Source organism: Oncorhynchus gorbuscha, linkage group LG24, assembly GCF_021184085.1.
Source record: "Oncorhynchus gorbuscha isolate QuinsamMale2020 ecotype Even-year linkage group LG24, OgorEven_v1.0, whole genome shotgun sequence".
Classification (NCBI taxonomy): domain Eukaryota; kingdom Metazoa; phylum Chordata; class Actinopteri; order Salmoniformes; family Salmonidae; genus Oncorhynchus; species Oncorhynchus gorbuscha.
In genome coordinates this window covers 25338983-25365783 of record NC_060196.1, presented here as the reverse complement: position 1 = coordinate 25365783, position 26801 = coordinate 25338983, and the positions used below count along the sequence as shown (strand labels likewise).

At 44.0% G+C, this 26801-nt stretch overlaps 1 protein-coding gene across 1 annotated transcript in view; it reads left to right on the top strand.

Annotated features, from left to right (window-relative positions):
- The first annotated feature begins 24228 nt into the window (after window positions 1–24228).
- LOC124012974 (protein argonaute-3-like) overlaps window positions 24229–26801 on the top strand; it is a 51150-nt gene continuing 48577 nt past the window's right edge. Inside the window, exon 1 of the mRNA XM_046327072.1 lies at window positions 24229–24762. Within this exon, the coding sequence (XP_046183028.1) occupies window positions 24744–24762 (19 nt within the window). The 5' untranslated portion in view covers window positions 24229–24743. The remainder of the gene's footprint in view (window positions 24763–26801) is intronic.

Here is a 26801-nt window from a genome sequence, read left to right as displayed (position 1 = left end):
GGAGATCAATCCAGGCCCTGCAGTGCCAAGCTCCACTCCTATTCCCCAGGCGCTCTCTTTTGATGACTTCTGTAACCGTAATAGCCTTGGTTTCATGCATGTTAACATTAGAAGCCTCCTCCCTAAGTTTGTTTTATTCACTGCTTTAGCACACTCTGCCAACCCGGATGTTCTAGCTGTGTCTGAATCCTGGCTTAGGAAGATCACCAAAAATTCTGAAATTTTCATCCCAAACTACAACATTTTCAGACAAGATAGAACTGCCAAAGGGGGCGGTGTTGCAATCTACTGCAAATATAGCCTGCAGAGTTCTGTCCTACTATCCAGGTCTGTACCCAAACAAATTGAACTTCTACTTTTAAAAATCCACCTCTCTAAAAATAAGTCTCTCACTGTCGCCACCTGCTATAGACCACCCTCTGCCCCCAGCTGTGCTCTGGACACCATATGTGAACTGATTGCCCCCCATCTATCTTCAGAGCTCATGCTGCTAGGCGACCTAAACTGGAACTTGCTTAACACCCCAGCCATCCTACAATCTATGCTTGATGCCTTCAATCTCACACAAATTATCAATGAACCTACCAGGTACCTCCCCAAAGCGTTAAACACGGGCACCCTCATAGATATCATCCTAACCAACTTGCCCTCTAAATACACCTCTGCTGTCTTCCACCAAGATCTCAGCGATCACTGCCTCATTCTGACGAATCCAGAAGTGAGGACAATGGCATTTCTCTTGCAGCATCAGGCAGTGCCCCTTTTGACCAGGAAGGGAATAATGCCTAGGGTTGACAAAGGTCATCCATCTTTGGGAACTTTCAAGTGAGGACAATGGCATTTCTCTTGCAGCATCAGGCAGTGCCCCTTTTGACCAGGAAGGGAATAATGCCTAGGGTTGCAAAATTCTGGGAACTTTCAACATTTCGGTAAACCTCCAACCGGGATTTTGGGAAAACCAGGGAATTTATTTACAACCTTAATTACGCCCCTGAAAAAGAATGTCTGCTCAGCTTGTGCTGCCCAGGCAAACTGAAGAGTTGAGTTGAGTCAATAATTAATCTCTCCTTCTTCGAGGCACTGCCAAAGTCAGGTATCATACGCCTACAAGACTAGGATGGGTGCAATCACCTCTCAGTGTAATTCCACATCCGTCCAACAATGTGTATCAGACTGTTTGTCTTTGGATAAGTTGGGCAGAGCCATTTAAGTCACTTTCTCTGGTGACTGGCTACCCGCACTTGAATAGTGTATTCCTCCTCCCGTAGAGCCTTCCCTGGCTAAACATCTCGACCCAAGGCGCAGGGACATTGGGAGCCAGCTGAGCTCCTCTGACCTTGATGACCAGTCTCCTCAGGAGTCCTGTGTCAGGTCACACAAGAGCCCCCCCGCCTCAAGACTCATAAGTCCCCATTGGGACGGGTAAACACCACTGTTCCCCAGTTCAGGTCTCGAATAAACAGTCCCATCACATTAAGTCCCTTGGGCCGAGGGTGATGGTTCAGAATGTTCCCATTCAAAACAATCAACCTCTCAAGGGCTACCTTGTCCAGCCACCAGGCCTGGCAAGTTCATTGTCCCTTTCACAGGGATACTCTGGGAGGAGAAGAGACACAGTCTGGTCCCAGGCACCATGACAGCCGTGAGTTGGGGAGGAGTAAGCACTTTGGGGTAGAGGTCAGGTCAGATAAAGTGAGGAAGAACAGATATCACCAAGGTTCTGTCTAACAACAGAGATGCATTGGCTGTTCAGATGTGCAGGAGGAGACTCAGGAGGAAGGGTTAAATATCAGGGCTTGTGTGAAATGTCATTGTCTAATGCAGCTGTATTGATCCTCTGGGAAGAATTAAACTTGGTTAAGCTTTTATCATGTCCGTTGAGTTTTTTACTCTGTGAATTAGAACCTAACAGCCTCTTAATAATTGCTTAATGGTAAACCTAGACACATGCATCTTATAGTATTCTGAGTGGTGACACAAGGCTTGCAACCTTGGCTATACCTACAGGATATGATTATTCTTTTTTTATGTCTCTGCCATCCTTTCCTATGACCGAAAACAGCTTCTGGACATCAGAACAGTGATCACTGACCTCAATTTGGATGCACATTTCTACTTCAATGAGTCAGCAGCTCTGGACATTCTGCTTACTCCGGACCAGGACCTAATCCCTGGAAATGGTGGGAAAGAGAGACCAACATTGCCCAATGTTCTGTTGGTGAATGTGCAGCCACTGGAGAACAAACTGGATGAGCTCCATTCAAGACTATCCTATCAATAGGACCTGAAAAAGTGTAATATCCTATGTTTCATAGTCGTGGCTGAATAAGAACATGAATAAACATCTCGCTGGTTTTTCTATGCTTTGTCAAGACTGAACAGCAGGGTCTCTTTTTTAACAGCTGCTGTGTGATCTCTAATGTTAAGGAAGCCTCAAGTTTTTGGTCGCTTGAGTTAGAATACCTCATGATAAGCTGCAGACCATACTATTTACCCAGTGCCTTCAGAAAGTATTCATAGCCTTTGACTTATTCCACATTGTGTTGTGTTCCAGCCTGAATTCAAAATGGATTTAAAAAATCGATAATGATTCTCACCCACACACAATACCTCATAGTGACGATGTGATGACATGTTTTTGCACATTTATTGAAAATGAAATACAGAAATATCTAATTTAAGTAAGTATTCCCATCCCTGAGGCAATTCATGTTAGATTCACCTTTGACAGTGATTACGGCTGTGAGACGTTCTGGGTAAGTCTCTAAGAGCTTTGCACACCTGGATTGTACAATATTTGCACATTATTATTTTTAAAATTCTTTAAGCTCTGTCATTGCTAAACAGCAATGTTCAAGTCTTGCCATAGATTTTCAAGCCGATTTAAGCCATAACTGTAATTAGGCCACTCAAGAACATTCAATGTCATCTTGGTAAGCAATTCCAGTGTAGATTTGGCTTTGTGTTTTTGTTTTTTGTCCTGCTGAAAGTTGAATTTGTCTCCCAGTATCTGTTGGAAAGCAGACTGAACCAGGTTTTCCTCTTGGATTTTGCCTGTGCTTAGCTCTATTCTGTTTATTTGTATCCTAAAAAACTCACTAGTCCATGCCGATGACAAGCATAGCCATAACATCAAGCAGCCACCACCATGCTTGAAAATATGAAGAGGGATGGGATTTGTTGGATTTGCCAAAAACGTAATGCTTTGTATTCAGTACATAAATGTAATTCTTGCCACCTTTTTTGCAGTTTTACTTTAGTACCTTATTGCGAACAGGATGCATGTTTTGGAATATTTTTAGTCTGTTCAAGCTTCCTTCTTTTCACTCTGTCAGTTAGGTTAGTATTGCGGAGTAACTACAATGTTGATGATCCATGCTCAATTTTATCATGTCACAACCATTACACTCTGTAACTGTTTTAAAGTCCCCATTGGCCTCATGGTGAAACTCCCGAGGGGTTTCCTTCCTCTCTGGCAAGGACGCCGGTATCTTTGTAGTGACTGGGTGTATTGATACACCATCCAAAGTGTAATTAATAACTTCACCATGCTCAAAGGGATATTCAATGTTTGCTTTTAACATTTTTACCCATCTACCAATAAGTGCCATATTACAACCTGTGTTGTGATACTTTCGTTGTTTGTTCTGTAACCTGTTAATTCATATGCCTTGCGACCGTGATAGGCCTAAAGGCAGAGACAATAATAAGACACAGTGGCAGAATAGATTCAACCACACCTTTGTTTTATTACAAAACCAGATAGCAACCTGTCCAGTAAAGTCCACAAAGCATATTGCATGCACAGTTACAGACAGTTACATACATTTACATTTAAGTAAATGTATGTACATTTATGCCTACAGCATGGTGTCACGACTCCTACCGAAGGTGGCTCCCCTTCCTGTTCGGGTGGCACTCTGCGGTCGTCGTCACAGGCCTACTAGCTGCCACTGATCTTTTCTCCCCTTTCTGTTTATTGGTTTCACCTGTTTTAGGCTGATTAGTCGGGCTTTATTTACCGGTAGGCCCGCCTGCTCTTTGTGCTGATTGTTTTTGTTGTAACTTGTGTGCACGTCTGTGGGTTACGTGTTTCCCATTTTCGTGGGGTTTTGCTGGACAGTTTAAGTCCCCAGGTTTGTAACATTTGTTTTGTTGTGCGCCCTGTGTTTTCGTGGGGTTGGTTTAAGACATACCGTTGTGTGCATTAAAAAGTCGCAAAGAAAACAGGAGTTGCTTACACTATTCCAGCACCATTTATTTTAACTTCCACATCATCAAATCACCTCCACTTAGTCTAATACAGTGACAACTAAAAGATACCAAAAACAAATTTAGTCCAATCAATGTCAGCTAAATATGATGTGGCTGTCCATGGTTCTGATTTCTGTGTGCGTGTGTGTGTGAATGCGTGTCCGTGCAAGTAGCAAAACATGTTGACTCACACTACTTGTAGAGAACCACCAATGCCATCCTCCTCTATTTCATGTTGACGAAACGGACTATGATTCTGTCATACTGTACACCTTTTATTTTTTGTTGTCCTAGGCTACCTGGTTAAAATGCTTGCTCGCTAGCCTAACTTCCATTCATGGGCAACGTTAGCTAGTTAACATTAGCCTTCTACATCTAGCTACATATTGAACTTCTATCCTCTCAGGCCAGGGACACAACAATGTATTAATTAATGGTTGGATCATAATCGCTGTTACAATCATTGGCCAGTACGGAGAATTAAGTAAACCCACAAGTCCATCACTATCTCCATCCATGGCTAATTTAGGAAAGGGACAGTTTTAGCTAGCTGGCTAGCTAGCCACTGGAGGACAACAACACAACGAGATGCAACAATTCAAGTTTTTATGTCAATGACGTATGCTCTCAATGGGATTTGATAGGAGTGACACCAAAATCTAAGCTGGCATCCCTTGACACTTTTTTTGGTGCACTAGGACCATCCACAGTTGAGCTCTCTCCGTTTAGCTCAACGTTGATTGGATCATTTCTTATACATTTTTTGTCAAGGTGAGGCCAGATGCTTGCTGGCTTCCCTTGCCTTCAATGCTACGGGCAGCAACAATGTCATACTCATTTGGACCAGAAAGCATCAGATGATGGCCTACACGTAGAGACAGAGGGGCACTGTTTCGCTCGCTCAGATGCTTTCTCCTGAGAGGTACATTCAGCCTCTTGCAAATTGAAGGAAAATTATGAAACAGAGAGACAAAACACATTTTATTAAAAAAAATATATTCCCCGCGTTCCCAGTATAAGGCGCTAGTAGATTCAGGCGCGGCTGGGAATTTCATCAATAAAAGTTTAGCTCATAGTTTAGGGATCCCCATTGTTCCTGTGGATATGCCTTTCCCCGTTCATGCCATAGATAGTCGACCATTAGGGTCAGGGTTTATCAGGGAGGCCACCGCTCCTTTGTGTATGGTAACGCAGGGGGGTCACAGGGAAAAGATGAGTCTTTTCCGTATGGATTATTTTGCATATTCTGTGGTGCTAGGCCTACCCTGGTTAGCTTGTCATAACCCCACTGTTTCTTGGCCACAGAGGGCTCTCACGGGTGGTCGCGAGAGTGCTCAGGAAGGTGTTTAGGGGTTTCCGTTGGTGCTACTAAGGTGGAAAGTCCAGACTAGGTCTCCACCGTGGGCATACCCCCAAACTATGCCGATAAGGCTCTCGCATTCTGTAAAAAGAAGGCGACTCAATTACCACCCCATCGACGGGCGGATTGTGCGATAGATCTCCTGGTAGATGCTGCATTTCCCAAGAGTCACATGTATCCCCTGTCGAAAGCGGAGACGGTGGCTATGGAGACATATGTCTCCAAATCCCTGCGTCAGGGGTACATTCAGCCCTCCATTTCACCCGTCTCCTTGAGTTTCTTTTTTGTGAAGAAGGATGGCGGTTTGCCCCCTTGCATTGATTATCTAGGTCTCAATAAAATCACGGTGAGATATAGTTACCCGCTACCTCTTATCACTACAGCGATTGAGTCAATGTACGGGGCGTGCGTCTTCACTAAACTGGATTTCAGGAGTGTGTACAATCTGGTGCGTATTCGGAAGGGAGACGAGTGGAAGACGGCATTTAGCACCACCTCAGGTCATTATGAGTACCTCGTCATGCCATATGGGTTGATGAATGCTCCATCAGTCTTCCAATCATTTGTAGACAAGATTTTCAGAGACCTGCACGGGTAGGGTGTAGTGGTTGTATATCGATGATATCCTGATATACACTGCTACACACGCCGAGCATGTGTACCTGGTGAGCAAAGTGCTTGGTCGCCTGTTGGAGCATGATCTATATGTCAAGGCTGAGAAATGCTTGTTCTTCCAACAATCCGTCTCCTTCCTAGGGCATCGGATTTCCACATCAGGAGTGGAGATTGAGAGCGACCGCATTGCAGCCGTGTGTAATTGGTCAACCACGGTAAAGGAGGTGCAGCGATTCTTAGGGTTTGCCAACTACTACCAGATTCTTAGGGTTTGCCAACTACTACCACATTCTTAGGGTTTGCCAACTACTACCAGAGGTTTATCGGGGGTTTTGGTCAGGTTTCTGCTCCCATTACATCACTGCTAAAGGGGGGCCCGGTGCGCTTGCAGTGGTCGGCTGAGGCGGACAGGGCTTTTAAGCAACTGAAGGCTCTGTTTACATCGGTTCCAGTGTTGGCTCATCCGGATCCCTCTTTGGCATTCATAGTGGAGGTGGACGCATCTGAAGCTGGGATAGGAGCAGTGCTCTCTCAGCTCTCAGGTACACCACTGAAGCTACGCCCCTGTGCCTTCTTTTCAAAGAAGCTCAACTCAGTTACAAACCCTTACCCGTTCCACAACGGCCGTGGTCGCACCTGTCGGTGGATTTTTTAACTGATCTTCCACCTTCACAGGGTAACACCATGATCCTGGTCGTTGTGGATCGTTTTTCTGTCGCCTCCTCCCTTTGCCCCGTCTCCCTACGGCCTTACAAACTTTACACACGTTTTCCGGCACTATGGGATGCCTGAGGATATAGTGTATGATCGTAGTCCCCAGTTCACATCAGGGGTCCGGAAGGCGTTCATGGAATGTCTGGGGGTCTCGGTCAGCATTATCTCAGGTTTTCACACTGAGAGTAATGGGCAGGTGGAGAGAGTTAACCAGGATGTGGGTAGGTTTCTGCGGTCTTATTGCCAGGATCGGCCGGAGGAGTGGGCTAAGTTCATGCCCTGGGCAGAGATGGCCCAGAACTCGCTACGCCACTCCTCCACTAACCTTTCTCCCTTTCAATGTGTATAAGGGTATCAGCTGGTTCTGGCTCCTTGGCATCAGAGTCAGACCGAGGCTCCTGCGGTGGACAATTGGTTCAGCGCCAACCTGATACCCTGTCACCACAGTGAAGCCCCAGCTCTCGACCCGAAACCTCCCCTCCGCCTGCCCTGCCGGAAGCTGGGTCCGCGGTTTGTGGGGCCGTTTAAAGTCTCGAGGAGAGTGATCGAGGTATGTTATAGGTTGCAGCTACCCACTAAGTACCGTATAAACCCCTTGTTCCATGTGTCTCTCCTCAGGCGGGTGGTGGCTGGCCCGCTCCAGGAGGCTGAAGTGCGGGATGTTCCTCCGCCCCCCTCTGGACATCGAGGCAGTCCCGGCGTACTCTGTTCGATCCATCTTGGATTCGAGATGTCGGGCGAGGGGCCTTCAGTACCTCGTGGACTTGGAGGGGTAATGTTCGGAGGAGAGATGCTGGGTTCCGTATCAGATCCTTCCATGCTGCAAGAATTCCACCGTCTCCATCTGGATCGCCCTGCACCTCGCCCTCAGGGTTGTCCCCAAGGCCGGTGTCGACGCACTGCTGGGGCCGCGTGTTGGGGGGGGGTACTGTCACAAGTCGAAGGCTCAGCTTGTTCGGGCGATGCCCGGCGGTCGACATCACCAGTCTTCTAGCCATCATCGATCCATCATCGATCCATTTTTCATTGGTTTTGTCTTGTCTTCCTACACACCTGGTTTCAATCCCATTCATTGCCTGTTGTGTATTTAACCCTCATGTATTTGTCAGAGATTGTTTGTTATTCAGTGTTGTTTTGAAATTGGTGCGCAACGGGTCCTCGTACTCACTTTGTTTATTGTTACATTTATTGTTTGGAGTATGTTTAGTGTATTGGTATTAAATAACTTTATTACACTTAGTTTGATTCTCCTGCGCCTGACTTCCCTGCCACCTATACACAGGACTCTGACAATTACAGATCCGTATTGAAATGCATTAGTCTAAATTACTATACATTTTGTAGTGTGTAGACCTCCTCAATCGACCTGATACCCCAAATAACAATTTCAGACAAGTCTAAATCAATTACGGACACAGTTGACCAACCCTCTCGCTTTTCCGGCACTCAGTCTTCTGGTGTTTCTTCCTTTTTCTTCTTCAGATAATTTCACAGTTCAAAGGTTATGGCCCATGACAATGTCTCAATTTCAATGTCTCAATTAAGCCCCACCACAACTCCTATTATGTCTTGTCCATTTGCCAACCAGTATACCAGCAATTTGAGAAGTTTTGGAACAGATTTCTCTCCATGGTCACTCCACGTGGACTAAGAGAAAAGTTAGGAGAGAAAAGGCAGTTGATAGCTTCAACTGGATGATGTACACCATTTTGTCAAATTATCCCTTCCATGCATCTAGATACCATCTCCAACATAACCTCAAGAGACAGATCAGAACAACAATTCAGTTCAGTGCATCTCTGATTCAGGAAATCTGTCAAATGATTACTTATGATCATTATTCTTAATACAAATGTCAAAGAGAAAAACACATTCTGTTTAAATAATGTTTGAAATGAACTTATATTCACTCCCCTTATCACACTGTCAACCTCAGAGTCATAGGATCAGGAAATTAGACCGCTAATCCTCAGGGAGTAATCTCGATCATCCAGCAAACCCAACCTGGTGAGATTTATCAAACAAAACAAACATAAAAAACAATACACACCTTCATACATCCCTATATATCACTCAAGGTTTTATTTATTTATTTTATTTCACCAGGTAGGCTAGTTGAGAACAAGTTCTCATTTACAACTGTGACCTGGCTAAGATAAAGCAAAGCAGTTTGACACATACAACAACACAGATGTGTGTAAATTTCAAGACAAAAACTTCAAAAGACTGGGAATTCCCCCATTTTGACACATGACTCACATAGTGACTATTGTGTAAAAACAGCAACACTACTGGTAAAAAAATAGAACAGAACAATTTTAAAATAAAATCTAATTAGAATCACTACTCATAATGACTCCATAAAGACAAATGGTACCCATAACTTGAATCAAGGAAAATAAAAATAGACTAGAGACAGGGCTATCCTTCTCAGGTCCGAATCACACAAATAACTATAAACTCCGTAATTATCAGTATTATAAATGACCATTCAAATTAGTATTACATATGAGCTTAAATTATCAACCAGCCATCTCTAGGCTTTCCAGTGAGGGTGATCAATCCACACTAGAAAGTCAGAACAGAGATCAGAGGTCATTCAAACAAGTTTTTCTAACTCTATAAGATGAATTATTTAACAATAGTCAAATATTTCGTATCCCAGGTTTACAGTAAGTTTCTCACATACATTTCTTATCAAAATGTGTTCAATGAAAATTCCATGTGTGTGCCCATTTAAGTACAGCTACTCTAACCTGCGGGGGAAAAACAATAAAACCAAATGAAATAACATTGTTAGTTTTTAGTTTGCCAACCCTTAAGCAATCCAAACGATTCAAATTCAAAATTCTTACTTTCCAGCTAACTTACTTTCCTTTGTTACCTTCACTGGTCTACATCTCTGTTTCCTTTTACTCAGAAATCCCTCTACAATCTCTACTCATTCACTGGTCTACATCTCCATTTCCCTTAACTCAAGTTGACTATTCGTAAACATCTGTCACACTCTAATCTATTTCACCTGTCTTTGTGCTTGTCTCCATCCCCCACCAGATGTCTCCCATCTCCCCTCATTATCCCCGGTGTATTTATACCTGTGTTCTCTGTTTGTCTGTTGCCAGTTTGTTTTGTTTGTTAAGCCTACCAGAGGTTTTCCCCTTGCTCCTGTCTTTTCTAAAGCTCTTGTTTTCTAGTTTTCCCAGTTTTGACCATTTTGCCTGCCCTGACCCTGAGCCCGCTATCGAGGAAAGCGTACATCATAACGCTGATGTCCGGGAGGGCACTCGCCTGGGATCCCACAGTGTGTGAGCAACAGTCCACCGACTGCATCAGTCTGAAGGAGTTTGTGGCGGAAGGTTTGTTTGATTCTACGTTGTCCAGGAGAGAGGCTGCTCGTAAGATGCTCCAGCTACGCCAAGACTCCCATTGTAACGGCCGTTGGTGGAAGAAGGTGAGGACCAAAGGTTCGCCATTTATTAAATAGAACTGAACACTAAATACAAGGTAACAAAACGAACAACCGAAACAGCTCTGTCAGGTGCAAAACACAAAACAGAAAGCAACTACCCACAAAACCCATGTGGGCAAGAGCTACCTAAGTATGGTTCTCCATCAGAGACAACGATAGACAGCTGTCCCTGATTGAGAACCATACCCGGCCAAAAACAAAGAAATACAGAAACATAGAAAAAGGAACATAGAATGCCTACCCAAGTCACACCCTGGCCTAACCAAAATAGAGAATAAAAGCCTCTATGGCCAGGGCGTGACACCCATAGTGTGGCAGACTACAAGGTGGATTTTCGCACGTTGGCGGCTGAGAGTGCCTGGAACCCGGAAGCATTGTTCGACATGTTCTTTCACGGATAATCAGAGGTGGTCGAAGTTGAGCTTGCAGCCGAACTCACTCATAGCATTGAACATCCGGATCGATGGGTGGCTTCGAGAACGTAGGAGGGAGAGGGAATCTGTGCCTTGTGGCCCTCATTCACCCTCGATTCCCACCTCGCCTCCGAAGAATCCTGGAGACCACAAAGTCTACATGTCCAAGTGAACCCGACGTCACCCGAGTCACAGAGGGCTGCCAACTCGCCTCCTTCAGAGTCCAGGCACCTGGGCAGGGCTAGATTGACACTGGCTGAGTGCTTACGCAGAGTCCACACCCAGGGTTATCTGTATTGTGGAGCTACGGGATATTTCATAAATAATATGTAAGATAGAGATATTCTATAGAATTGCCGATTCACGCCTTGTGCGAAGTCTTAGGGCTCTGTGCACCTAAATCAAATAAAATATAATTTTATTTGTCACATACACAAATTTAGAAGATGTTATTGCGACGTAACAAAATGCTTGTGTTCCTAATTCCAACAGTGCAGTAGTATCAAACAATTCACAACAATACACATCAATCTAAAAGGAAAATAATGGAATTTAGAAATATATAAATATTAGATCGAGCAGTGTCGCAGTGGCATTGACTAAAATACAGTAGAATAGAATACAGTATTTATTGCAAACAAAGGTTTCTGTACCAAAAATTAAGTTCTGCTTTTCTGATGTATCAAATACTTATGTCATGCAATAAAATGCAAATTAATTACTTAAAAACCATACAATGTGATTTTCTGGATTTTTGTTTTAGATTCCGTCTCTCACAGTTGAAGTGTACCTATGATAAAAAAATCACAGACCTCTACATGCTTTGTAAGTAGGAAAACCTGCAAAATCGGCAGTGTATCAAATACTTGTTCCCCCCACTGTACATGAGATGAGTAAAGAAGTAAATAAATATTATTAAAGTGACTAGTGTTCCATTATTAAAGAGGCCAGTTATTCAAAGTCTATGTGTATAGGGCAGAAGCATCTAAAGTGCAGGGTTCAGTAACCGGGTGGAAGCCAGCTAGTGATGGCAATTTAACAGTCTTGAAATAGAAGCAGTTTTTTAGTCTCTCAGTTCCAGCTTTGATACACCTGTACTGACCTCGCCTCCTGGATGATAGCAGGGTGAACAGGCAGTGGCTCAGGTGGTTGATTTCCTTGATTATCTTTTTTCCTGTGACATCGGGTGGTGTAGGTATCCTGGAGGGCAAGTAGTTTGCCTCCGGTGATGAGTTGGGCAGACCGCATCACCCTCTGGAAAGCCCTGCAGTTGCGGGTTGTGCAGATGCTGTACCAGGCGGTGATATAGCCTAACAGTATGCTCTCAATTGTGCATTTGTAAAAGTTTGTGAGGGTTTTAGGTGCCAAATTCAATTTCTTCAGCCTCCTGAGGTTGAAGAGGCGCTGTTGCACCTTCTTCACTGCACTGTCTGTGTGGGTGGATCATTAAAGATCGTCAGTGCTCCCTTTGCTGTTTCTTGAAGTCCACAATCAGCTCCTTTGTTTTGTTGACGTTGAGTGAGAGGTTATTTTCCTGGTACCACTCCGCCAGGACACTTACCTCCTCCCTGTAGGCTGTCTCGTCATTGTTGGTAATCAGGCCTACTACTGTTGTGTCGTCTGCAATTTTGATGATTGAGTTGGATGTGTGCGTGGTCACGCAGTCATGGGTGAACAGGGAGTTCGGGGGGGGGGGGATTAGTTGAGGATTAGTGAAGTGGAGGTGTTGTTTCCCTACCTTCACCACTTGTGGGAGGCCCGTCAGGAAGTCCAGGGCACAGATGCAAAGGGCGGAGTTCAAACCTAGGGCCCCGAGCTTAATGATTGGTGTTGAATGCTGAGCTATAGTAAATGAACAGCATTCTTACATAGGTATTCCTCTTGTCCAGATGGAATAGGGCAGTGTGTAGTGCGATGGCGATAGCATCGTCTGGGGATCTTATTGGGTGGTAAGCAAATTGGAGTGGGTCTAGGGTGTCAGGGAAGGTAGATATGATCCCTAACTAGCCTCTCAAAGCACTTCATGATGGCAGAAGTGAGTGCTACGGAGTGATAGTAATTTAGTTCAGTTACCTTTGCTTTCTTGGGTACAGGAACAATGGTGGACATCGTGAAGCAAGTGTGGACTGTAAGATTGGGATAGGGAGAGATTAAATATGTCTGTAAACACTCCAGCCACCTGGTCTGCACATGATCTGAGGACGCGATTAGGGATGTCGTCTGGGTTGGCAGCCTTGCAAGTTTTATTTTTCATTTTCTTATTTATTTCACCTTTATTTAACCAGGTAGGCAAGTTGAGAACAAGTTCATATTTACAACTGCGACCTGGCCAAGATAAAGCAAAGCAGTGCGACAAAAACAACAATACAGAGTTACACATGGGATAAACAAACGTACAGTCAATAAATAACACAATAGAAAAACCTTGGTACAGTGTGTGCAATTGTAGTAAGATAAGGGAGGTAAGGCAATAAATAGGCCATAGGGAAGACATAATTACAATTTAGTATTAACACTGGAGTGATAGATGTGCAGATGATGATGTGTAAGTGGAGATACTGGGGTGCAAAAGAGCAAAAAAATTGAATAACAATATGGAGATGAGGTAGTTGGGTGTGCTATTTAAAGATGGGCTGTGTACAGGTACAGTGATCGGTAAGCTGCTCTGACAGCTGATGTTTAAAGTTAGACAGGGAGATATAAGTCTCCAGCGTCAGTGATTTTTGCAATTCGTTTCAGTCATTGGCAGCAGAGAAGTGAAAGGAAAGGTGGTCAAAGCAGGTGTTGACTTTGGGGATGACCAGTTAAATATACCTGCTGGAGCACGTGCTACGGGTGGGTGTTGCTATGGTGACCAGTAAGCTGAGATAAGGCGGGGTTTACCTGGCAAAGACTTATAGATGACCTGGAGCCAGTGGGTTTGGCAACGAATATGTAGCGAGGGCCAGCCAACGAAAGCATACAGGTCACTGTGGTGGGTAGTATATGGGGCTTTGGTGACAAAACAGATGGATCGATAGGATAGTCAGTTTTATGAGGGTATGTTTGGCAGCATGAGTGAAGGAGGCTTTGTTTCAAAATAGGAAGCCGATTCTAGATAACATTTTGGATTGGAGATGCTTAAGGCAGTAGTTCCCAAATTAGAGGTCGCGGGAAACGGTGTCATGGGAGAATTTCCAAAATCCCAAAAAACGATTATATCGTCTTTGTATCTCAAAATCATTGTAATGTGATTAACCTAAAAATCTAAATGAAAATGATTGAAATCTAAAAGATAATCTTTTCAGATATAATGGGGTCGTGGACCCAAAAAGTTTGGGATCCCCTGACTTAAGGGGTGGTTCTACCATAGACACCAATGTAATAGCAGCTGTCTCTGGTCTACTTGTATATGAACCAGAAAATAATTGTGGTCATTTTAAAATATAAAGCAATTCATGTAGCTAACAATGTCGCACCAAGTCATGGAAGGAGGAGAATGGCGCCTGAGGAGATGGCTGCCATTTTATGGGCTCCTAACCAATTTAGCTATTTTGTGTTGGTGAGTGGTTAACTCGCCTCTACCATCTGTCTTATTGGCCAATGTGCAATTATTGGAGAAAAAACGATGAGCTCCGTTTGAGAATATTGTATTTGTGGTAACGAGGAACAGGTGAAATCAATTCCAGGTGACAATTGGTTGCAGCACCTGGACTGAGTAGTATTGGTGCTGACTCACCTTGGCCTCTTTAGCACTCTGGAGCTGACCAAGGTCCTGGTCCTTCCTTTGTAGCTCCCTGCTGGCCCTCGGGTTGTCGCAGTATGTACATACCCCAACCAGAAGTGATGGATTACAGGAAACATTCACAATGAGCTAAATGGTAGAGCTGTGGCTTTCAAGGAGCGGGACTCTAATGCGGATGCTAATAAGAAATCCCACTATGCCTTCTGATGAACAATCAAACAGGCAAAGCATCAATACAGGACTAAGATTGAATCCTACTACACCGGCTCCAATGCTCGTCTGACGTGGCAGGGATTGCAAACTATTACGGACTACTAAGAGAAGCCCACCCGCGAGCTGTCCAGTGATACGAGCCTACCAGATGAGCTAAATGACTTCCATTTGCGCTTCGATGCAAGCAACACTGAAGCATGCATGAGAGCACCAGCTGTTCCGGACGACTGAGTGATCACGCTCTCCGTAGCCAATGTGAGTAAAACCTTTAAACAGGTCAACATTCACAAGGCTGCAGGGCCAGACGGATTACCGAGATTACCGTATTGACCGAGTCTGTATAATTTACATGTTCCGAGTAGAACACCATAGTCCCTGTGCCCAAGAACACCAAGGTAACCCGCGTAAATGACTACCTCGGGCTCTATCACTACCTGGTACGGCAACTGCACTGCCCACAACCGCAGAGCTCTCCAGAGGGTGGTGCGGTCTGCACAAACTATCTGCTCTCGAGGACACCTACAGCATTATCACAGGAAGGCCAACAAGATCATAAAGGACAACAACCACCTGAGCCACTGCCTGTTCACCCCGCTACCATTCAGAAGGTGAGGTCAGTACAGGTGCATCAAAGCTGGAACCAAGTGACTGAAAAATAGCTTCTATCTCCAGGCCAATAGAATGTTAATCAGCCATCACTAACAAAGAGAGGCTGCTGCCTACATACAGACAAAAATCACTGGCCAATTTAATAAATAGATCACTAGTCACTTTAATAATAATAATGCCACATATCCATAAATGTATATGTATATATTCTTATTCCATCCCTTTACTTAGATTTGTGTGTATTAGGTAGTTGTAGTGAAATTGTTAGATTACTTGTTAGATATTACTGCACTGTCGGAACTAGAAGCACAAGCAAGCTACACTCTCAATAACATCTGCTCACCATGTGTATGTGAACAATAACATTTGATTTGATTTGACCTATCTGTAGCACTCATGTCTATAGCCATGAAGTGCTTTGAAAGGCTGGTCATGGCTCACAACACCATTATCCCAGACACACAGAGCCTGCAATAGATACCGGCGTTCGCACCATCAAAGAACTGTCAGACCTAGAGCTCTGAAACGTTATATACATGTTCTAGAGCTTAAGTCAATAGTGCATGGCGAGTTACGTGGCCCTAGAAGGTTCTCAGGCCGAGAAACAGCCTCGTCCATTTGCAATGACTTCAATTCATTTTGAACATCGACCCTAAAGTTTCTGTCCGATAGCTAATTCAGGAACCCGAAGCAACACCTGGAAAAAGTGAATTTTCAGCACTAATTAAGGTCGCTGTTCGGGCTCCGAATGACATATTGAACCGAAATTTGGGCTTTGGGGTCGCCTCAACTAGGCCTACACATAATGTCAGAACTGGACCCGCAACTAGAATGTAACTACGTGTTTTATGTTTTTACTATGTTTTAAACAGATGGCCTGCTATGAAATATGTGATAGTTGCCTTCTAAACGTGTTGGACCAAGTGGGTTTGGTGTCAGTATGTATCAGTTTGCTGTCAAAATGATATCTTATTGACTGATGGACGCTGACTTGATGGCTGACTTTTGTCCGTTTGCAATAATTTTAAACAGTGATGAACCATCACCAAATGGACAGGCTTAAATAAACACCAACGAGTGATGGAGAGGAACCACTATCACTGCACGGCTATCCTGAGTTCAACGGGACAGTCAATTGGGCATTTCTGCAGTATATTAGAGCATGTCAAATTCGTGATGGTAAATGCCCATTGTAAGACATTGCAAGTGGACAGCCTGATTATCTGAATGGTTTACCAGGAGCAAATTTTTTAAATGTTTTTTAATGCCTTTAAGGGGGAGCAAAGGGTCCTTGGCCGGGTAAGAGAGCACCCCCACACCCATGCCCATCCAATAGATGCACCAACGAGCAATGGAGAGGAACAACTATCACTGCTTGACCATCCAGAGTTCAACGGGACAGTCAATCGGGCATTTCTGCAGTGTATTAGAGCATGTCCAATTCGTGATGGTAAATGAGTCCCACTTCTCATTGGACCAAATAATTACTTCCTATGATCAAACATGATTATTGTTGACTCAGGGCTTAACATAGTGATATACATCATTTGGTCAGTATAAATGCCATTTGGACATTTCTTATGCCATTTGGACATGGTTCCCTGACTTTTGGGTTCGGAAGCCGACTTCTGATGATCATAATTGCAAATGGACAAAACATAGGCCTTATCAACAAACTCAATAAAATAAGACAAATGTATGTTCATATGGTTATTACATATGTCTAATTGACCAAACATTTTTTTTTAAAGAAGGTCCAAAAAGCCCTTTTTTAGAGGTTTTCAAAAGTTCACCCTTGGGTCTTGACTTTGTGACCATTTCCCATATGAAAATCTACGGTGGAGCGCGTTCTCCATCTGAGATTTTTGGGGTATGACACTTGGCATTTGCCATGTTCCACCTGCCACATGGTTTGGATGAACTGCCGTCCATTTGAGTGGTATTTGCGATTATGTATATGGTTCGCCCAAAGAAAATAAGTTGCCATTCATTTTTGTCCATTTCATGGGGGACTTCCCATACGTTTTCCGACGACACAACAGTGGTAGGCCTGATCACACACAACGATGAGACAGCCTATAGGGAGGAGGTCAGAGACCTAGCCATCTGGTGCCAGGACAACAACCTATCCCTCAACATGATCAAGACAAAGGAGCTGATTGTAGACTACAGGTAAAGGAGGGCCAAGCACGCCCCCATTCTCATCGACGGGGCTGTAGTGGAGCAGGTAGAGAGCTTCAAGGACCTTGGTGCCTGTATCACCAACAAACTATCATGGTCCAAAAACACCAAGACAGTCACGAAGAGGGCATGACTATGCCTATACCCCCTCAGGAGACTGAAAAGATGTGGCATGGGTCCTCAGCTCCTCAAAGTTCTGCAGTTGCACCATCGAGAGCATCCTAACTGGATGCATCATCGCCTGGTATGGCAACTGCTCTGCCTCCGACCACAAGGCACTACAGAGGGTAGTATGTATGGCCCAGTACATCACTGGGGCCAAGCTTCCTGCCATCCAGGACCTCTATACCAGGCGGTGTCAGAGGAAGTCCCAATACTCCAGCCACACTAGTCATAGACTGTTCTCTCTTTAAGCAATACCGGAGCGCCAAGTCTAGGTCCAAAAGGCTTCTTAACAGCTTCTTACCCCCAAGCCATAAAACTGCTGAACAGCTAATCAAAAGGATACATAGACTATTCGCATTGACCCGCCATTTTCTTTACGCTGCTGCTACTCGCTGTTTATTATCTATGCATAGTCACTTTACCTCTACCTACATGTACATATTACCTGTGCTCCCGCACATTGACTCCCCTACAGTATATACCGGTTATTTTATGCTCCCAGTTTATTTCAGTAAAACTGCAGTTATATAAGTATTTCCTGTAACACACTGTAACTGTTATACTGACAAATAAAAATTATTTTATTGATTATTTGAGACCTAGCATCTCCCAACTAGCCACAGAAGTAGCTAGTTAGCGAGGTTAAATTATAAATAACCTTAGTCCTTTGGGAAGATAGAGATGAGACACTCGTGTTTTGCAGATCAGTGCCAATCAGAGCTTTGTGGGTGCGTTGTCTATATAACACCCTGCACTGCTTTAGTGGAATATGCCAGGATTTCTCCCTCATCTCCCTCAGAAAACTCCCGTTACATACGGTAACCAAAAGTTATCTTTCAGACTCGACATCTCTTTGACATCTCACTATGGGACACTATGGGACACTATGGGACACTTGCAAATGCCCCGATTGCCAATAGCCAGTTTCCTGAGAAGTCTGTTGTGGTACATGATAATGTACCTGATCCCTCCAGCTCCAACCCAATGGGAGAGGTGTAGAACCTGTTGAGGAGAAGACAAAGCATAAATCTCCAAGATAGAGACTCTGAACAGTGAGCACAACTATGGAATGGCCTGCGGAGACTGTAATCCTGTCCATGCCTCCACTACCCAATGGGGATAGGACAAAGCCCGACTGCTATGGAATGGCCTAGTCCTGTCCATGTGGATGTGCAGTACGCAAACCGAACACAACATGTTATGGCGCCACTGCTTTGGAGAAGAGAACATTGAAGGGTGGAAGGGAAAGAGGTCAGTAGTTTGATTAATATATGTCATGGGAATGACCTTAGGAATTCATGCAGTGTTAGGACATAACATAACCTTGGAGTAGTCGCAACAGGGCCGTCTTATAAGAGATTCTTAAGATCCACTGTCTCCATGGGCTCAAAGTGATCATCTGTAAGCGCATCCTGAACCAGTACCAAGTTCCATGATGGGGCAAGTGGCTTGGAGACCGGACTGAGACGGCACACTCCCTTCAAAAAATGAGGAACCAGGGGGTGAGCCCCGATCGTTGCCAAGTAGACCTTAACAGTGGAAAAGGCCTTGCCCTTGTTGAGCAATTCCTGTAGGAAGAAGAGAACGGCAGGGATGGAACATTGAAATGAGACCAACTTGCGTCTCTCACACCACCTCTCGAATACTCTCCACTTCAGGTCATAAATACCTCTTGTAGAAGGGGCTGAAGCTCTGAATTGAGGCAAACACGGAGGCAAGCCCACCGAGTCTAAGTTGGACCTCTCACGGGCCAGGCCCAGAGATCCATCAGCTCAGAATAAGGGTGGAATATGTCACCCTGCGCTTGGGATAGCAGATCCCTGCACTATTTGAGAACAGGTTGCGCATACAAGAGAGGTACAATCTTCTCTGCCCATGGCTTCAGGATGAGGGATATACCGTTTTCTCTTACTCTGTCTAGAGTAGTGGGGAGGGGTGTCAGGCCCACTGGAGGGAAGGTGTACAGAAGTAAATCCGTCCAGAGCGTCCATGCCTAGAAGAGAGTTGTGATCTCTCATCGCGAAAAGAACAAGCGACAGTGTGAGTTGTACTGCGATGCGTACAGATTGACAGCAGCCCTGCCGTAACAGCAGCCCTGTCGAGACCCAAGAGGGATGAGCATTGATGTGCCGATAGAGACTTTCTGAGAGAAGCAAACGCCTGTGTCGGTGGAGAGACGGGTCCAAGCAGAGTGAGGTTACACAACATTGGAAGTCTCTCATGAGGAGGAGACCAAGTGGAACAATCACAATCATGGCGGCCATGAACCCAAGAAGCCTCGGACGTATCCAGTACGTGACTGATGTTGCCGGGCAAAACAACGACAGCCAGTGGCGAAAAGTGGTCACTCTATCCACGATAATCCCAAAAGATTTTCTGCTGGGTTGGTAAGAGGGTGTTTTTGGCCAGATTTATCCTGAAGCCTTAAGCGAGCAGGTGTGATAACAGCTGGGCTGTGCCCTCCGCTGCCTGAGCTCGAGTGTCAGCGTAGATCAACCAGTCGTCGATGTACGTGAAGATTCTTAAGCCTCTCTCCCACATGGGGGCTAGGGCGACTTCAGCACACTTCTTGAATATCTGTGGGGCAAGGGACAGACCAAGGGGTAATGTGAGATATATTCATAGGCAAGCACTCGAAGGCGAATCTTAGATATCTCCTGTGTGCAGGATAAACTCTGATGTGGAAATAATCATCCTTAAGGTCTACTGGTGAACCGCTCGTCCAACCGATTCGGATCTAACAGCATGCGATGTGTTAGCATTCGAAATCTGTAGACTCTCAGATACAGTATATCTATAATATATAATATATATATATATATATATATATATATGTAATTTTACAGGCTCTGACAAATCGGTCAAAATAACACTCTGCTGAAGAGAAGCAGCGATTTGTGGGTGCAACTGAAGACATGATGTCTGATGTGGAGACAGACCTAGAGGACCCAGATACATTTTTAATAACCTCCCAACCTTGGTGCTTCCCTGAGTTTGAGGACCTGATTACGTTAGCAGACCAGAGAAAACGGGCATTTTTGGGGAGAAAGAGCGCCGAACGAAACCTGGAGCAACCGTCCACATCCAACGCAGCCCTACCCAGAACATCTGATTTTGTAATAAAACACTGACAATTACCTGCATCTTAAGGCCGCTATAAGATCCACTCCGTTGTTCTATGTGTGTGCACGTGATTATAGTCATTTTGGGGGGGGCAGGGGACTCTTTTCCAGGTAAGATACGTTAAATACATGACTATACAGTGCCTTCGGAAAGTATTCAGACCCCTTGATTTTTTCCCACATTTTGTTACGTTACAGCCTATTTCTAAAATTGATTCAACTGTTTTCCCCCCTCAATCTACACACAATACCCCATAATGACAAAGCAAAAACAGGTTTTTCGATTTTTATGCAAATGTATATTGAAAAAAAAACTTTAAAAATGAAATAAAATTTACATAAGTATTCAGACACTTTATTTCAGCACCTCACTGGGTATGATCTTCTCTGCAGATCCTTTCTCAAGCTGTGTCAGGTTGGATGGGGAGCGTTGCTGCAGAGCTATTTTCAGGTGTCTCCAAAGATGTTAGATAGGGTTCACTTGTCCCGAAGCTACTCCTGCATTGTCTTGGCTGTGTGCTTAGGGTCGTTGTCCTGTTGGAAGGTGAACCTTCTCCCCAGTCTGAGATTCTGAGGGCTGTGGAGCAGGTTTTCACCAAGGATCTCTCTGTACTTTGCTCCATTCATTTGCTCCAGACATGATGCTTGGCATTCATGCAAAAAAAATAAATCTTGGTTTCATTAGACCAGAGAATCTTCTTTCTCATGATCCGTGTCCTTTGGGTGAAAAAGAAAAAGAAACGCACACCTATTTAGGCGAGGTGCTGGCTAGCGGAGTAGAAAACTTGAAAATAAAAGAGAGCTGCACACTCTAGGAGCTCAGAATCAAAAATGTTATTACCTTGTGTCCTTTAGGTGCCTTTAGGTGCCTTTTGGAAAACTTCAAGCGGGCTGTCATGTGCCTTTTACTGAGGAGTGGCTTCCATCTGGCGTGCTGGAGTGCTGCAGAGATGGTTGTCCTTATTTTGTCACGTGCCAAATACAGTGAAATGCTTACTTACAAGCCCGTAACCAACAATGCAGTTTAAAATGAATATATTAAAATTATAATAGAAGTATAATAAATATATAAGGAGCAACCATAAAATAGCAAGGCTTTTATACAGGGGGTTCCGTTTCAGAACCAATGTGCAGGGGCGCTGGTTAGTTAAGGTAATTGAGGTAATATGTACATGTAGGTAGAGGTAAAGTGACTATGCATGGATTATAAACAGAGAGTAGCAGCAGCATAAAAATGGGGGATGGGGTGGGGACAATGCAAATAGTCCAGGTAGCCATTTCATTAACTGTTCAAGAGTCTTATGGCTTGGGGTTGGAAGCTGTTAAGAAGCCTTTTTTTACCTTGACTTGGCGCTCTGGTACCGCTTGCCGTGCGGTATCAGAGAGAAAAGTCTATGACTAGGGTGGCTGGAGTCCTTGGCAATTGTTTGGGCCTTCCTCTGACACCGCCTGGTCTAGAGGTCGTGGATGGCAGGAAGCTTGGTCCCAGTGATATACTGGACCGTACGCACTACCCTTTGTAGTGCCTTGCGGTCAGAGGCCGAGCAGTTGCCATACTAGGCGGTGATGCAACCAGTCAGGATGCTCTCGATGGTGCAGCTGTAGAACTTTTTGAGGATCTGAAGACCCATGCCAAATCTTTTCAGTCTCCTTAGGGGAATAGGCGTTATCATGCCCTCTTCACGACTGTCTTGGTGTGTTTGGATCATGATAGTTTGTTGGTGATGTGGACACCAAGGAACTTGAAGCGCTTAACCTGCTCCACTACAGCCCCACCTGCTCCACTACAGCATTTGGAGCATGCATTTTTTATTTACCATTTTTTTATTTAACCAGGTAGGCCAGTTGAGAACAAGTTCTCATTTACACCTGTGACCTGGCAATGATAAATAGGCCTACGCACAACATTTTTCCTTGAGCCAAGTCAAAATTTAGTCATTGAAGTCTATGCCCTTTGGTTGGTGATTGGTCAACAGTATAACTCCTAGTGTGAGTGGGAACTATGGACGGGATTCTTCAATTAAGTGTTTGTTGTCATTCAACGAGAGACATGCACATTTTTTTTTCACTTCAGAAATACTGCATCAAACATCTTAGATGTAAAATTGTGTGGCTAAGATCTCCTCGGCAAAAACATCTAAATTAATTATAGATTTCTTGATATATCTTGGATTAATTCAGACTATTTTGAGGAAGTGTATACCGGCTATGTTGTTGCTATGGCATCTCAAGAGGGACAAACAGCAATATTTCCGCTTTTTTTCTCATTTTTCAAGCAAAGGTCTTTAAGGGAGTTCTGCTAGGAGTAAATCGAACCTAGTATGAGGGTGCCTTAACTTTGTAGAATGTAAGTGTCATACTAGTCTTGACATCCAGACCCTTTGCAACAATTGGGTCTGGCTTTTGAGACTAGTGTCATACTAGGTTATTTAATGATAGCCTACAAGGTAACTTCGTTCAAAATGTAACAGCTGCAAAATACATTTCAACCTCACATAACATTTAACATTGTATTTTGATATTGTTTTACTTTTCGGTATCTTTTATTCCCCAGCATACTGTATATGAAGCAAGCCATATATTGTTTCTATCGGCCCACAATGTAATATATTATAGTTTGATACAATATACACTAAGTATACCAAACATTAGGAACACCTTCCTAATGTTGAGTTGCACCCCCCTTGGCCCTCAGGACAGCCTCAATTTGTCAGGACATGGACTCTACAAGGTGTCGATAGCGTTCCACAGGGATGCTGGCCCATGTAGACTTCAATGCAACCCACAGTTGTGTCAAGTTGGCTGGATGTCCTTTGGGTGCTGGACCATTCTTGATACACACAGGAAATTGCTGAGCGTGAAAACCCAGCAGTGTTGCAGGTCTTGACACAAACCAGTGCGCCTGGCACCTACTACCATACCCCATTCAAAATATTTTGTCTTGCCCATTCACCCTCTGAATGGCACACATACACAATCCATGTCTCAAGGCTTAAAAATCCTTCTTTACCAGTGTCCTCCCATTCATCCTCACTGATTGAAGTGGATTTAACAAGTGACATCAATAAGGGAGTATAGCTTTCACCTGGATCCACCTGGTCAATCTATGTCATGGAAAGAGCAGGTGTGCTTTTTTACTCCGAAACATGACAAGCCAAATATCTGTTTTTTTTCAACAGTAAAGTTGTTTGATTTAGTTTATTTTTTGTAATTTGGTCATTTTGTTGTTGTTGGTAGTTTGGCCGTTTAGGGGGGAGGGAATCCTGTTTCCATCCCTCACAGTAGGTGGCGGGATGTACATTAAATTGTGCAATCGCCAATATACCATAGAAGAAGACGATATCCGTGACCCGGAAAGTACTTAGTTAATCTTGCCCGCTTCACAGCGGTAGTCCAGAGAACGCACCGGGGAGTGAAACACCAATTTGCCGGCAGAAGAACACCAAAAGGTTCACTTTTATGGTCGGAAAAAACAAACATGATGTTGATATTATCCTGGCAACTAATGACAAGGTGAAACCCTAAACGATTGAGATATAGCCTTAAAACCGTTCCGGAATAGGAGCAGTGGAGTATCCGAGGCTCTGACATATTTTCTGGGACTTGAGTCTTTGAAAAAAAAATATATATATATACATATTATCACCTGATAACAATTAGTGCTTTAACGAAAGGAAGGGGACACGTCGTTCAACTTGTGCCGGTTGACAACGGGGGCAATTTGGGAGGATCTCGGGTTAATCGGACACCCCAGCGGCCCGTGTCCAAATCAGCGACAGAAGCCGGGGTGTCGGCTTGAGAGAGTGGTCGGGTGGAACGTCTCCAACGCTGAGGTAATAGCGTCAGACGAACAAGAGCTGCGTTGAGATTTGACCATTGGGAGCCGGGGACAGAGACCTCATGAATGGAAATCGGAACTTCAGGTATATTCATACACCTGTCTGTTAAACCCCTTATTCTTATTAAATTGTTGAAGTTTTGTAGGCTGACTATCAGTTGCTATCCTTAAAGGATAGCATATAGTCAAACCAAAAACCTAGTAAGCCTACCAATCAGATAATGCATGAAAATAAACACATTCAGGCCTTTCACTCTACTGCCTGGGTTAGAAAACGAATTTGGGTGACCAGACATACCATTGGTAAGATGGTTTGCCGGTTCAGCGTCTCGTCAGCAGCAACAAATAGTACTTCCGGGTCACAGAATTTGGGAACATTTCTAAATAAAAGTCCCCCGCGTAATAGCGGGGGAAAGTGTAAATAACCTGTATTTATTTATGAGATGACAAATAATTATCTAAACATTAACAATGATTCATATGTTTAAGAAATCAATAGCATTCAATTTGGGTTTAAAAAAACATGTTTGAAGGTCAAACAAATCCCCTCAATGCGAGTCACTATATGGAATACATATTGGCTTAATAGAGCAAAACCGATTTTGGGTGTGGTAGTAAAAGTGTTATAGGCAATAATCAGTAGGGTCTGTAGATTGTATATACGGTGTCATTTCAAGGGATATGAATAATATGGAGTGTTGCTGGCCCTTTCCTCCACCCGTTATATTGGCGGCCACAATGCAAATCACTATATAGAGAAAAAAATATTCAGCGTTCCGCCGTAAAAGTATTGTAAGGAATAATAGTAGAATTGTATATGTTGGTGTCATTTCATCGGGCTCTGAGTGTTGCTGGCCTTTTACTGTGGTCAAATTGCTTAATAATGGGCTGCCTGGACACCTTACGGTATAAATATAGCACTGTACAGGAAACGTAGGGTAATAAATACTTAGATCTGTAGAATGTATATATGGTGTTGTTTCATGGGGGACTGTGGTCTATATGCCCAGCAACACTTTCTACTCCACCCACTCAAATGGTCCCAATGCAATACACTGTAGGCCTATACATTTACATATTGGAAAAACTATTCAATGTTCAGAGGTAAAACTGTGGTTGGGAGTAAGCCTGTTGCGGTGACTGTATTACCGCCATACCGGTGGTCACAAGTCATTTTTTTATTTCACCTTAATTTAACCAGGTAGGCTAGTTGAGAACAAGTTCTCATTTGCAACTGCGACCTGGCTAAGATAAAGTATAGCAGTGTGAACAGACAACAACACAGTTACACATGGAGTAAACAATAAACAAGTCAATAACAGTAGACAAAAAAATAATCTATATACATTGTGTGCAAAAGGCATGAGGAGGTAGGCAATAAATAGGCCATAGGAGTGAATAATTACAATTTCATCAGATTAACACTGGAGTGATAAATGATCAGATGAACATGTGCAGGTAGAGATACTGGTATGCAAAAGAGCAGAAAAGTAAATAAAATAAAAACAGTATGGGGATGAGGTAGGTAAATTGGGTGGGCTATATACCAATGGACTATGTACAGCTGCAGCGATCGGTTAGCTGCTCAGATAGCAGATGTTTAAAGTTGGTGAGGGAGATAAGTCTCCAACTTCAGAGAATTTTGCAATTAGTTCCAGTCGCAGGCAGCAGAGAACTAGAAGTAAAGGCGGACAAATGAGGTTTTGGCTTTAGGGATGATCAGTGAGATACACCTGCTGGAGCGCGTGCTACGGGTGGGTGTTGCCATCGTGACCAGTGAACTGAGATAAGGCAGAGCTTTACCTAGCATAGACTTGTAGATGACGTGGAGCCAGTGGGTCTGGCGGCGAACATGTAGTGAGGGCCAGCCGACTAGTGCATACAGGTCGCAGTGGTGGGTGGTATAAGGTGCTTTAGTAACAAAACGGATGGCACTGTGATAAACTGCATCCAGTTTGCTGAGTAGAGTATTGGAAGCTATTTTGTAGATGACATCGCCGAAGTCGAGGATCGGTAGGATAGTCAGTTTTAATAGGGTAAGTTTGGCGTTGTGAGTGAAGGAGGCTTTGTTGCGAAATAGAAAGCCGACTCTAGATTTGATTTTGGATTGGAGATGTTTGATAT